General features: G+C 53.2%; 2 protein-coding genes across 2 annotated transcripts; both read right to left on the reverse strand.

The window, feature by feature from the left end:
- Positions 1-370: 370 nt before the first annotated feature.
- Positions 371-8,832, reverse strand: TUBB3 (tubulin beta 3 class III). The gene is made up of 4 exons (XM_087877337.1): positions 6,286-8,832; positions 2,752-2,860; positions 2,096-2,206; positions 371-1,770 (listed from the first exon to the last, which is right to left on the reverse strand). Exons 1-4 carry the CDS (start codon positions 6,340-6,342, stop codon positions 695-697), a joined length of 1,353 nt encoding a protein of 450 aa, XP_087733463.1. The 5' UTR covers positions 6,343-8,832; the 3' UTR covers positions 371-694.
- A 53-nt stretch (positions 8,833-8,885) lies between these two features.
- Positions 8,886-11,587, reverse strand: MC1R (melanocortin 1 receptor). Its single transcript, XM_087877338.1, has one exon. The coding sequence runs from the start codon at positions 10,544-10,546 to the stop codon at positions 9,605-9,607; it is 942 nt and encodes a 313-aa protein (XP_087733464.1). The 5' UTR covers positions 10,547-11,587; the 3' UTR covers positions 8,886-9,604.
- Positions 11,588-12,053: the final 466 nt, after the last annotated feature.

A 12,053-nucleotide genomic window follows, 5' to 3' on the forward strand; every position in this document is an offset into this window, starting at 1 on the left:
ATGCACGTATCTCAGGCTTGTTGTACTTATTCAGCCAGGGATGCTGCCACTAACCCTTTTGACCTCCCGCCATTGTACTTTGGCCGGCCCAGCAGAGGCAAAGACTATGATCCCTTTGTCCTTCATGCAGATCCATCTGGACGAGACCACCTGATCCCCCTGGCTTGTCTCCAGGATCTGTCAGCTCCGCAAGCAAACCTAAGGATGGCCCTGCAGGGAATGGCCTGCAACAGTCCAGCATCTTCTTGCTTGTGGCCACAAGCAAAGCCCACCCAAAGAGGAACCAAAGGAATGGGGGCATCTCAAACTTCCATATTTGCTGACCCAGCCACCCAACCTCCAAGTGGGAGAAAGCAGACAGCCCACAAGCTGGACAGCAACAAATTTATTAAGTATTCCAAAACATAAAAATAGACACAGACCAGTAAAAAGTAAAGAACAGGATCCTTGGATTTATCAAAGTGACTAACTTTGGGACTTGCACTAACTCAAAAAACTGGAGATTGGGGAGCAGGAAGAAAAGATGGTCAAATACTGAATTTTTAAGTTTTGGAACGCTTGAATCAGAAGTAACTAGAAGCTGGTTGTCTAAAACTCATCAGATGGGAAAGTTGGCAGATGAAGATGAGCCACAGGGTGGTGCCAAGGGCAGCTTCTTCCCAGGGAGGGTGGAGGGTGGCTCCCAGCCAGGCCCTCACTTGGCACCCTGGGCTTCAGACTCTTCCTCATCGTCTTCGTACATCTCCCCTTCCTCTTCAGCGGTGGCATCTTGGTACTGCTGGTACTCGGAGACCAGGTCGTTCATGTTGCTCTCAGCCTCCGTGAACTCCATCTCGTCCATGCCCTCCCCCGTGTACCAATGGAGGAAGGCTTTGCGCCGGAACATGGCCGTGAACTGCTCTGAGATGCGCTTGAATAGCTCCTGGATGGCGGTGCTGTTGCCAATGAAGGTAGAGGACATCTTCAGGCCACGGGGCGGGATGTCACATACGGCTACCTTGACGTTGTTGGGAATCCATTCCACAAAGTAGCTGCTGTTCTTGCTCTGAATGGCAAGCATCTGCTCATCCACCTCCTTCATGGACATGCGTCCTCTGAAGACTGTGGCCACAGTAAGGTAGCGACCATGGCGGGGATCGCAGGCAGCCATCATGTTCTTGGCATCAAACATCTGTTGTGTGAGCTCAGGCACAGTTAGGGCTCGATATTGTTGGCTCCCGCGGGCCGTCAGGGGAGCGAAGCCGGGCATGAAGAAGTGGAGGCGAGGGAAGGGAACCATGTTGACTGCCAGTTTGCGCAGATCTGCATTGAGCTGCCCTGGGAATCTCAGAGAGGTGGTCACACCACTCATGGTGGCAGAAACCAGGTGGTTGAGGTCTCCATAGGTTGGGGTAGCCAACTTGAGGGTCCGGAAGCAGATGTCGTAGAGGGCTTCATTGTCGATACAGTAGGTCTCATCTGTGTTTTCCACCAACTGGTGGATAGACAGGGTGGCATTGTAAGGCTCTACCACAGTGTCAGATACTTTGGGGGAAGGCACCACACTGAAAGTGTTCATGATCCGGTCTGGGTATTCTTCACGGACTTTGCTAATAAGGAGGGTCCCCATGCCAGATCCTGTGCCCCCACCGAGGGAGTGAGTGAGCTGGAAGCCTTGCAGGCAGTCGCAGTTTTCACATTCCTTTCTCACCACATCCAGGACGGAATCCACCAGCTCGGCGCCTTCTGTGTAGTGCCCCTTAGCCCAGTTGTTCCCTGCACCACTTTGACCTGTGAAGGAAGAATTGAGATACCTGTTTGATGGGTAACCAGCCTGCATTTTTCCTTGCCTAAAAATACTTGATTCTGCCTCAGAAACCAAGAAGGCCTTGAAGAACAATCCTAGTCTGGGATGGGAGCTCATTGCCTTTGGCCTAGCTGGTTCCCCTTCAGAATCACCAACCCCACCAGGGCCTTTCCATTCCTCCTGACCCACAGATGCAATTCCACCAATCTGAAAGAGAAGCTGTGCCATCTCCAGGGTGTAGAACTTGGTGCTAGGTTAAGGAGGGAGGGAGGGAGATCTGGGCAAGAGGAGCACAAAGAGGGACAATACCAAAGATGAAGTTGTCTGGTCTGAAGAGGTGTCCAAAAGCGCCTGAGCGAACACTGTCCATGGTGCCAGGTTCCAGGTCCACCAGGATGGCTCTGGGGACATATTTGTGAGCTGGAAAGACAAAGAATGTTTTCCCTTGAATGGACTAACTTAGATGGTTCATTGACCAAACAGGCACTTGCATTTATTCAGCGCAGTTCCTCCCTCCACTCCCGAGTGATCTATAAAGTACAGAGCATGGTCCCTCCAGGTGTGCTTCATGCTGGCAGACAATCAGCATGACCTCCTTTGCCAAGTCGCATCAAAAACCCTGCACACGAGGGCTCAAAACATCTCATGCTTCTTACCACCCCTTTATGCCTCCTTCTACTGACAGTGCTATGCTCAAAAGGTGCATGGCCAAATGACCTCCCTCCTAGGTTTGGGAACCCATGAGCCACATCCTTGTTCTCAATGCCAGCACTGTGCAGGCTAGATAAAAATGATTGTGAGGCCATCTTTGTTCAGAGTTCATTTTCTCCCTGGTAGCATTAAAAGTGCCTGAGGGAAAGACCTGTGTGTCAAATGGGATGGTTGGTCTGGATAATTTCCAAGAAAGGACCAGAGGGAAATTCTTGGTGTCAGAAAACACTGGTTAGGTACGGAGGAGAGCTTACAGGAGGCTTCATTGTAGTACACACTGATCCTTTCCAGCTGCAGATCAGAGTCCCCGACATAGTTCCCACTGGGGTCTATCCCATGCTCATCACTGATCACCTCCCAGAACTGAGAAAAGAACAAGAGATTAGAAAAAAAATGAGACACATGGTTCTGATATCTTCAGCAAATAAGAATTGGAATCAGAGCACTACTAGATGATTTATTCTGCTGTTATACTTTGAAAAAACATTCCAAGTTGTTTCTCTTCTGTCCTCCTTTTGCCAAAAAATTCAATTGGTAACCTTTCCCCCACAAAACTCAGAAGATTTTGCCCAATCAGACAAGTCAAGGACTCCTTTCCTAGGAGGCATGTATGCTAGTCAAGGGACCTGACCATGGTGCTGAAACGGCCCCTTCTCCTGGCATACATGGGGTGGGGAGGGGTTGTCCTCACATCCCAGCCACATTCCCAGAGAGGGAAGCTTAATTTCCATGGGGCTTCTCTTAGCTCTCAATGTACTTAACTGTAAAGGCACATCTGGCCACAGTCCGAAAACCAATTAGGTTACAAGAATAAGCTGAAAAAGGAACACTTGAAATCACTTGCCCTTGAAATCAGATCCAGGAGAGCAGATCCATTTCTGCAGACTAATCCAATTGAGAGATAAAGCACTTGACTTCTGGGTATTGGTGCAAATACATTGGGATCAACAGTCGGATGCGGACTGCAGCAAGAGCGTCACATGTTCCCCAGAGAGCCTTGAAGGGCAACAGCTCAACAGGATCCGGTTTCTAACACTTGGAACAAAGGCTCCATCTTGTAAACAAGGGCTAAGCAGCAGTTCCCACAGGTGACAGCCACAGCTTCTTTGGATGGAATTGTTATTGATTTAAGGATTCTGCTCTTCCATTGTGGAATGAGGACGATCAAAGTGGGGGAGATGACACCATCTTTAAGTGGTTTGTGGATCAGGGAGGCATCCCCAGCAGATGGAGCTGCGATTGCTAGAGAGCCCTTCCTCACCGGCAAGGTCAGGAGCAGTGTGAGCGTCTACACAACAGGACTGCATCCCCTGTAGACGTAGCGTTGTAGAAGAATGGGAAACTTCAGATCCACAGAGAGTCTTTTTTTTTAAGTGACAGAACTGTTTAAACTGTCTTTTGTCTTTAGCCAGGGAGCCGAGAACCTCAGCTAGAGTGGAGGACCTGCCTTTTTGTGAACTGGCCTGCTGCCTTAGCAGAGAAATGGCGTCTGATCTGGGCTGTGGAAGCCCAGCTGAACCCCCGGCTCAGCCTAGATCACAGGTGGAGATATCCCAGAGGGATCGGGTGTGTCAGCTGAGGCCCAAGTGAGGGAGGCAGGCTGAGATGGCCAGCTGATGGCAGCTTCTTATGCAATTTCAACCTGGCGCACCTGGGTGGCCTTCATAGAGTTGTAAGATAAGTTAAATGAAGAGTCAGTTGCATAATAGGAATAAGTGGAACTAGTTGCCCTTGAGGAAATCAGAACCACTTCTGTGTCATGCAACAAAACTCCTGTCCTGGGACTGCACTGATGTGGAACTCTGGCCATATGTCAAAACTGACCCTCAAAAACTCCTCTTAAATCTCCTTCCTGTGGACTGGGGACATGGAAAGGGCAATCTCAGTTCTGCATTGATCCAATTCTCACTTACAGGATCTGTGGGTTGCAATGGGTTATTCATCATAACTACTATCTGGAATGAGCTCCCCCCGGAGATACGGAGGATCCCGGATCTGCGCACCTTCCATCGCGCTCTCAAGACTTTTTTATTCCATCAAGCCGGCCTGGCCTAAATCTTTCCCCTTTAAAATGTAAAATTTAATTTGCTTTTAAAATTATTGGGTGTTTTAAATTTGTCTCTGCCAAATTGTTTAATTCGGTTTTATTCTGTTTTTAAATTTTGTATTTATGTGTTTTATTTTGTGGCTGTTCACCGCCCTGAGTCCTTCGGGAGTAGGGCGGTATATAAATCCAATAAATGAAATAAAATGAAATGAAATAACTAGCATATGCACGAGGCTGGTTTAAATAGCCCATGCAGGGAAAAACCTGCCCCCCCCCAGCATCACTTTTCATGACAGGCTACCTGTCATCCTGGGGCATTTCATGGAGGGGAGGGGATATAAAGATTATGCAACCTGGGTAATTTAAAGGGTATCCCATGTAATTGGTTTGCAGTGAAGCTTAATTCAGAATTCGATAGGATCTCAGATTGAAGACTGGTATTCCATGAGATATTTCTCCCTCACTGAAGGTGGTGATATAAAATAATAACGTGTACATAATAATAGTGCTGCTTTTTAAAAGGTTTCTTTGTTGTGGAGGAAGATTTCCTTGCTGCTGAGCTGGGACAAAGCCCCCCATATCCCAGAACAGCCCATTGGAAGACTTGAGCTGCTTTGTCAGAAACCAAACCTAGGGGTGGGGAGGGGGGAGCTCATTCTTCATGGAGGCTCTCTGCTGTGTGGGGCGGCCCCTCTCCACCAGGAGAAAGGCAGGCTGTCCTTCCCCAAAGGAGGGTGGGTGGGAGGGCCCCCAGGCTCAGCTGCCAAAGTGCTCTGGAGGGTGATTTGATTTCAGGCTGCTGTGCTCCTCCACCCACGGGGATAGGCAGAGCCTTAAGTGGTGAGGTCTCACTGCAGGGAGTTGGCCTTCTTTTTATTCAAAGCAGGCACAAGGGGGGGGGGGTAGAGAAGGGGACTGGAGGGATGATTAGCTAGCTTTGTGGCACTGAGTCATGGCAGCTGGAGTCTCACCCTCTGCAAAGCCTCAGCTGCCCTGCCTTCTCTTGGCAGAGCCTTCTTGGGATCCATTCACTCTCTGCTCCGAGGAAACCCCTTCCTCCCACCAGCCCACCCTGTCCCCAAGTCTATCCTGGCAGTGCTGGTCCTTTCAGGCAGTAGGTTTCCATTGGTCTCTCCAGCTCTTTGTCTGCTGTCCAGACACCTGCTGCCCCGGGGTCTTGGGAGTGGGAAGGGGCTTCAGGGGACGGGGAGTTCCTGCCTCCAGTCAGCGCTGCCTGCCAAGCTGGGAAAATCCTTGAAGGACTCTCCTTCCCCACTTCCCAGCTCTGGGGACTGAGAGGCAAGACAAAGTGGCCCAACAGCCTTCATTCCGGCTAAGGAGAGAAAGGGAGACGCCCCTCGTCGGAAGATCGGAGGGGCGAGAGAGACAGAGAGGTTGCTGGGAAAGTGGTGGCAGGGGAGACGGGAACCGATGGGACAAGGTACCCTTCAGCTCTGGCCTCGCCAAGGTCACGGTGTCCAGCACCGTCTTTGTTCTGGGGATCCGGGGGTCTTTCAGCTGCTGAATGAGACCACTCCCCGCTTTGTCTTTGAGAGGCAGAGGGAGGGGAGTCCTCCTTCGGCCGCCCTTCAGCTCACGCCCCCCTCCCCCGGGCATCGCCCCCAGGAAGCCAGGCCACAAGCAGCCAGGGAAGCCCTGACGCACAACGGGTCCGGGCCAGAGAGCGGTGCAGGCGCCTCTTGCGCACTTTACCCCCCCCCCCGGGTCCCGCCCCCTTTACCTTGGCTCCGATCTGGTTGCCGCACTGGCCCGCCTGGATGTGCACGATCTCTCTCATGCTGCACCGGCGGCGGGGCTGCTGCGACGGCGGCGACGGCGGGCTGGAGGGCGACGGGCAGCGGCAGGAGCGATGGGCGCGGAGCGATCGGAGGAGGCGGCCCGGCTCTGCCGGCGGGTTTTATCAGGGGCGCCTGCTGCACCCTGGCTGGGCGCTGACGTCACCGCGGACGCCTCGGCCAATCCGGAGGCGCCGCTGCAAAATACTGCACCGGCTGCAGCATCAGGACCAGGCGCGTTTGCAGAAGGCGAAGAGGCGGCGCTGGATTTGGCCCCTCGGGATCGGGCGCTTCGCCTCCTCCATGTGTGTTACGCAGCGAGGCTCTGCTGGAGAGGAGCGCTTCTGAGCGTGTGCGGAGGGCTTCAGGCCCGCACCTCCCCCCCTCGTTGCGAGAACAAGTCGGGATTGCAACTGAACTTCGTGTCTGGCCGGTGTTTCCATCCTGTGGCTGGGGAGGGTCGCTTTGTTTTGTTTGCAACTCGCTTTCATTATGCACTTTTTGTGAGCTGCAGCCGAGCCGACAGGCTGCCTCCGGGGTGACTCCAGCGCTTGGCCCGCGGCCGACCACTTCCCAGCCCCGGGGCCAGGCCGGCGCGCGCAGGGAGGCCCGGGCGACGGGGCTTTGGTCCTAAGAACAGCAGCCTTTAAAAGGGGGAGGGGCGGAGGGGCGGGGGACAAAGGGCCGCTTGCCTGTAAGCGAGCTGCCGCAGCCCACCTTGGGCGGCTCCCGCCCTTTGTTCAGGCGCCCGCATCCCAAAGAAGCAGGGCCGGGAAGCCAGCCCCCGCCCGCTTCTCCGGAGGGGGGCAGAGGGAGGGGACACGGCCCTCCTCTTCTTTGTGTCTGCACCGCGGCTCCCCTGCGGGAGGGGAACAAAGCCTGGCGTGCCGACCCCGGCTCAGGAGGCGGGGGAGGCGGCGTTTGGGCCGGGCCGGAGGGGCTGCGCTCCCCCTCCCTCTGAGCAGAAACCCCGTCCTCGCCGCTCCTGAGGATCTATGAGGCTGTGGGAGCCGCCCTTCCCCTCGTTTGCCCGGCGGCCTCGGCGGACGCTCCGGGCGCTGCTGCTACCGGGCGCTATTCCAGCCGGAGGCCTCAGAAAGGCCGGTCTTTCCGCGGGTGCTCCTCCCACGCCTCTCGCCGGCCAGCTCCGCAGCTCAAACGCCGAGGCCGGCGTGAACCCCGCGCTACCCTCCTCGGCATCTTGATGAACTCTGGAGATCTGACCGGCAGCTAGGACGGCCCCAAGCTCTGTATCTGCTTCCCGGCCCGCCTGGCCGCCCACCCGGACCCGCTCACTGGCCGGCTGGCTAAAAAATGCGGGGGGAGGGATCTCCCCTTCAGTTGTATCTCGACGCCCCAGCGGCCCCCCCCCCCCGGTTCCTGGTAAAATGGGAGGGCAGCCATGGCTTAGAAGGTGGGAGGAAGGAAGGAGGGGAAAGAAGTGGAAAGGACTGGAAAAAAGTTGAGAATTTGAGTGGCACGATCGCTGGCATCAGATGGCAATGAACAGGGGTGCCCACAGGGCATGTTCTAAGGCGGAGTCATTGAAACTCCACCCTTTTTTAGGTGTGACATTCTCTTGTGGCTGCCATCTTCACTTTTTTGACCATCCTGGGTAGAGCCATTTGATGTTCCTCCTTGTCAGTCTCCTAGTGCAGATGCCTTCAGCTGGAGCAACCACCCAGTTCCTCCTAAACCCACTCTATGCAACTGCAAGGCAGCTCTTTCTTGGACCCAGATTCCACCCCGCCCCCAAACCCCTACTCAACAATTGCAAGCTCTTTTATCTCCTGTCTACACAGGAACAACCTGCAAGAATTATATTTCGGGTAGGAGAAATAGAACCCCGAAGGGTGTGTAGAAGATGGACCTCATTCCCTGGATCCATCCATCCATACTTTCATCCCATCCACCCACCAATGCCCTTATTCCCTCTGCAGAGTCGCAGGTGAAATCCACCCGCTTAGATTCCCTGCCCCTTCAGTTGGGATCCAGTGGCTGAGTCCATCCATGGCATGCCACAGGCAGACCAACTGCTTCTTTTGTTGTCCCTTGGAGAGCAGCTTGCTTGTCCCCATCAGCAACCCCCACACCACCCCACTTCACAAGAAGGGTGGATTTCTCAGGACTAACTTCCTGAGTGGATTTACGTCTGCACGAGTAGCCTTGTCAATGATCCAAGAAGGATTTTAGATATTTGCCTTTTAGAAACATGATGTTAAAAAAGATTGGTACCTCTATAAGGGGCTTGCAACGAATTTACACTGAAATCCACCCAACTGACACAAATGTGCTAATATTGCAAAGAGTGATGCAGATCAGAGGTCCCAATTCTCACTTTGATCCCAAACTCTTGTGACCATCATGCTTCATTGACATTTGCCTTCCCTCCCCCGATGCCCTTCGTGCCACCCAATCTGATTCAGACACCTTTCATCCTTAAAGGGCGGGCAGCTGCCACCGATGAGGAAGGAGAGAGGCACCTGCAAAACCTAAAGGAAGGAAGCGCATTGATCTGTCAAAAAATATCCTGGGGCACCTGAAATTCAAACTTTAGTTTTTAGTACAAAGCAACAACCATCTGTACAAAAAGGTATTTGCATTCAAATTGCTAGTGTAAAGTATAAATCCAGCCCAAGAGAAAAAATGGAATTGAGTGGCTGCTGGATAATTTTCTTAATCTCCAAGTTCTCTAGTGCAGCCTCTTACAGACTTGATCACTCACCTAGGATTGCAGAAGAGAAGCAGGCATGAATCCGGCTCTCAGCAAACGATCCCACAGCCCAGGGTGAGAAATATCCTGGGCTGCCTTCCCTGGGACCCCCTGGCTCTGTGCCCCCAGTTTTAAAGCAGGATTTGACTTGGGGAGGGGGGAGGGCTAGTTCTTTGTCCTCTGCCAGTTGGAACTAAGCAGAACCCATGGGAATCGCAAGAGAGTATTTGCTGGGAACAACAATAGGAGGCAGCCACTGACACAAGACACCCATTACGGCAGATTACGGCAATGGCGACTCTTTCCAAGTCCAGCCTGTGGCCATCCAATAAGCACCCAGCTGGCTACAAGTGGGAGAGAAGAGGCAGGACGCTGGGCTCTTCCAACGGTCAGAAACCAAAAGTGCAGCAATCTCATCTCCACTATTTCCGGTGCTGCGTCACAGGGAGTCACCTGCTTGCCCTTAATGGCGCACCCGGACCCACTTTGGGGTGTGGGTGACCGCCTTAGGTTTGCGCTGTGTCCTAAGGGACCCAGCCTCTCCTTCTCTGTCACCAGAGACACAGGGCCACCTCTTTCAACGTTCTCCTGAGCTCCTGGCTCCTGAAAGCGTAAATTATGGGGTCCACCACTGAATTGCAGATGATGAGAATGAGGTAGAGGCTAAAGTAACGGAAGTAGCACTTGCAGGCAGGATGGCTGGGGCAGATGAGGATGAGGATGAGGTGGAGGAAGAAGGGTCCCCAACATATCAAGAAGACCCCCAGCAAGATGGTGAGGGTGATGGCCCCCTTCATACTGGTAAATTGGGGTGCATGCTGCTTGCCATACATGGTTGAAATCTGCCTGGCGTGCCGGTGTGCCAGCACGAACATGTGGATGTAGAGCCCTGCAATGAGGCTCAGCACCGACAGGAAGAACGCCACCAGGCACATGAGGACAGCAGTGCTGTCGTAGACAATGAAGAGGATGCTGGAGACGCTGCTGACCAGCCACACAGACACCATGAGGATGGCGGCCCGCTGTATGGTCATGATACTGTGATAGCGCAAGGCGTAGAAGATGGTGATGTAGCGGTCCATGGCGATGACGCCCAGGAAGGAGAGCGAGGACATCAAGGAGCTGCAGATCAGCATGTCCATGACGTTGTCCACCTGCTTGACTAGGCTGGGCTCTATGAGCAGCATCCCGTGCTCTATGAGCAGCATGAAGAGGGTCTCCACCAGGTTGCTGACGCTCACCAGCATGTCTGAAACAGCCAGGCAGCAGATGAAGTAATACATGGGGGAATGAAGGTTCCGGTTTTTGACGATGGCAGCCACCACCAGCAGGTTCTCCACAAAGCTCATTGCTCCCAGAGTCAAGAAGAGTTCACTGGGGATCACCACTTGCTGCTCGCTGGTGCAGAAGGTCTTATTGGTCCAGTTGACAAGAAGATCAGCGGTGCGGTTGGGGAAGTCCAAATGCACCCTCACGGGGGACGTCTCTGGCATCGTGGACGCTTTGTGGGGCCGCTTATGAAAAATAAAAGGTGGCCCCCACCAATTTTGGAAGAGCTTTTCTTCTTCAGAAGTGTTTTAGGGTGAGTGCCAGTATCTTTGGCTGCCCCAAACACTCACCTGTGGGCTGCAGGTTCCTCCGTCAGCGGCTTTCCTCCTAGAAAGTCTCAGCTCTGTGAGATCAGCTCTCCAACAAAGCAGCTGAGATGGCAAAGCCAGCAACGCTTCACCGGCTCCCAGAAGGACTTCTCCACTGGGACTCTTATTCCAGGGATCCCAGAGCTCTGGCCCCTTGACTGTTCTTCTCGTTGGTTTCTGCAGGTCGCCTTTGTTCTTCAGCCTACGGAGCTCAGGAAAGCGATCCCTCTGGCTTCTTTCTTGGACAGTGTTGTATCCATGTCAAAGTTCCCCTGGCTTCCTTCCTAATGTTCTAATTGCTGAATTTGTCTCTGCCTCCAAAATTGATTAGCAAAACTTAACGGCAAAGAAAGAACTCTTTCTTTCGCCTCCTTTTAAAGGAATAGACTCAGCTCCTCCTTTGGCAAAAGGCTGGAGGGTGATCCACATGATAACAAGTCAGGCGGCGAGCACTTTGAATGGCAGGGAGGTATTATGAAACGGTCCGGATGAGCTGGGGCCTTCATAAGCACGCTGACGAGGGGACGGCTGTCCTCCATGAAGCTCCAGAAAACCAGGAACGAGAGAGGAGGGTGGTCACCTGGGCTTGCAAGGGGGAGCAGAGGAATGTGGGTCACGGGTGGCAGCAGAGATGGCTTGGCCCAGCTGCCACAGCATGAGCCGTATCCGACATGCTGTTCTTCTAATGACTCTTGGCTGGATTTCTTTCAGCGAGGTTCCCGTTACGGTCAGGATTCCCTTATGTAGCAGACTGCGCCCTTCTCCTCCTATGGGAGACCTGTGTTCACCGGTTCAGCCTTTTCTTCTGCATAACTTCTTGTGCCAGCTACATACACACCTTATGTTGAGAGCTTTGCCTTTGTGAAAGGCTTCCAGACAGCCAGTTTTCTCATTCCATCCCCACCTATTTTTAACCCAGTGCTTGTGGTGAACACTCTGCCCTCTGAAATAACCGCTGTCCTCTCCTGCCATCTACTTCCAGGCCTATGTTCCTGAGTTTATTATTATGACAAGTCACTCCCTTGGCAGTTAATGTTCTTCTGAGATTGGATCTGCAGGGAGGGGATCATTTTTCTGACTGTCCACATGCACCATAATCTCTAGATCACGCTAGTGGGCATGGATTCCTAGGATAGAGTCCGGTCTATCCCGAGGGATGCCTCTGGTGGGGACAACTGCACAAGGGGAGACTGCCTAGCCCACTGGTGGGAGGGGAGAGGGGTCAGAGCAACAGAAGGCCACCCCCTTTATTGAGACCAAGAAACACACTGTCTGCTTATTCTTCATCTCACAGCAGCTTCTGCAATCTGGAAGCTGCAGAGTCATGAAGACCGCATCAGTGGGCAAGGGCTCTGAAGAGGAC

The sequence above is a fragment of the Pantherophis guttatus genome, chromosome 11 (genome assembly GCF_059756535.1).
Source record: "Pantherophis guttatus breed Tessera chromosome 11, ASM5975653v1, whole genome shotgun sequence".
Lineage (NCBI taxonomy): Eukaryota > Metazoa > Chordata > Lepidosauria > Squamata > Colubridae > Pantherophis > Pantherophis guttatus.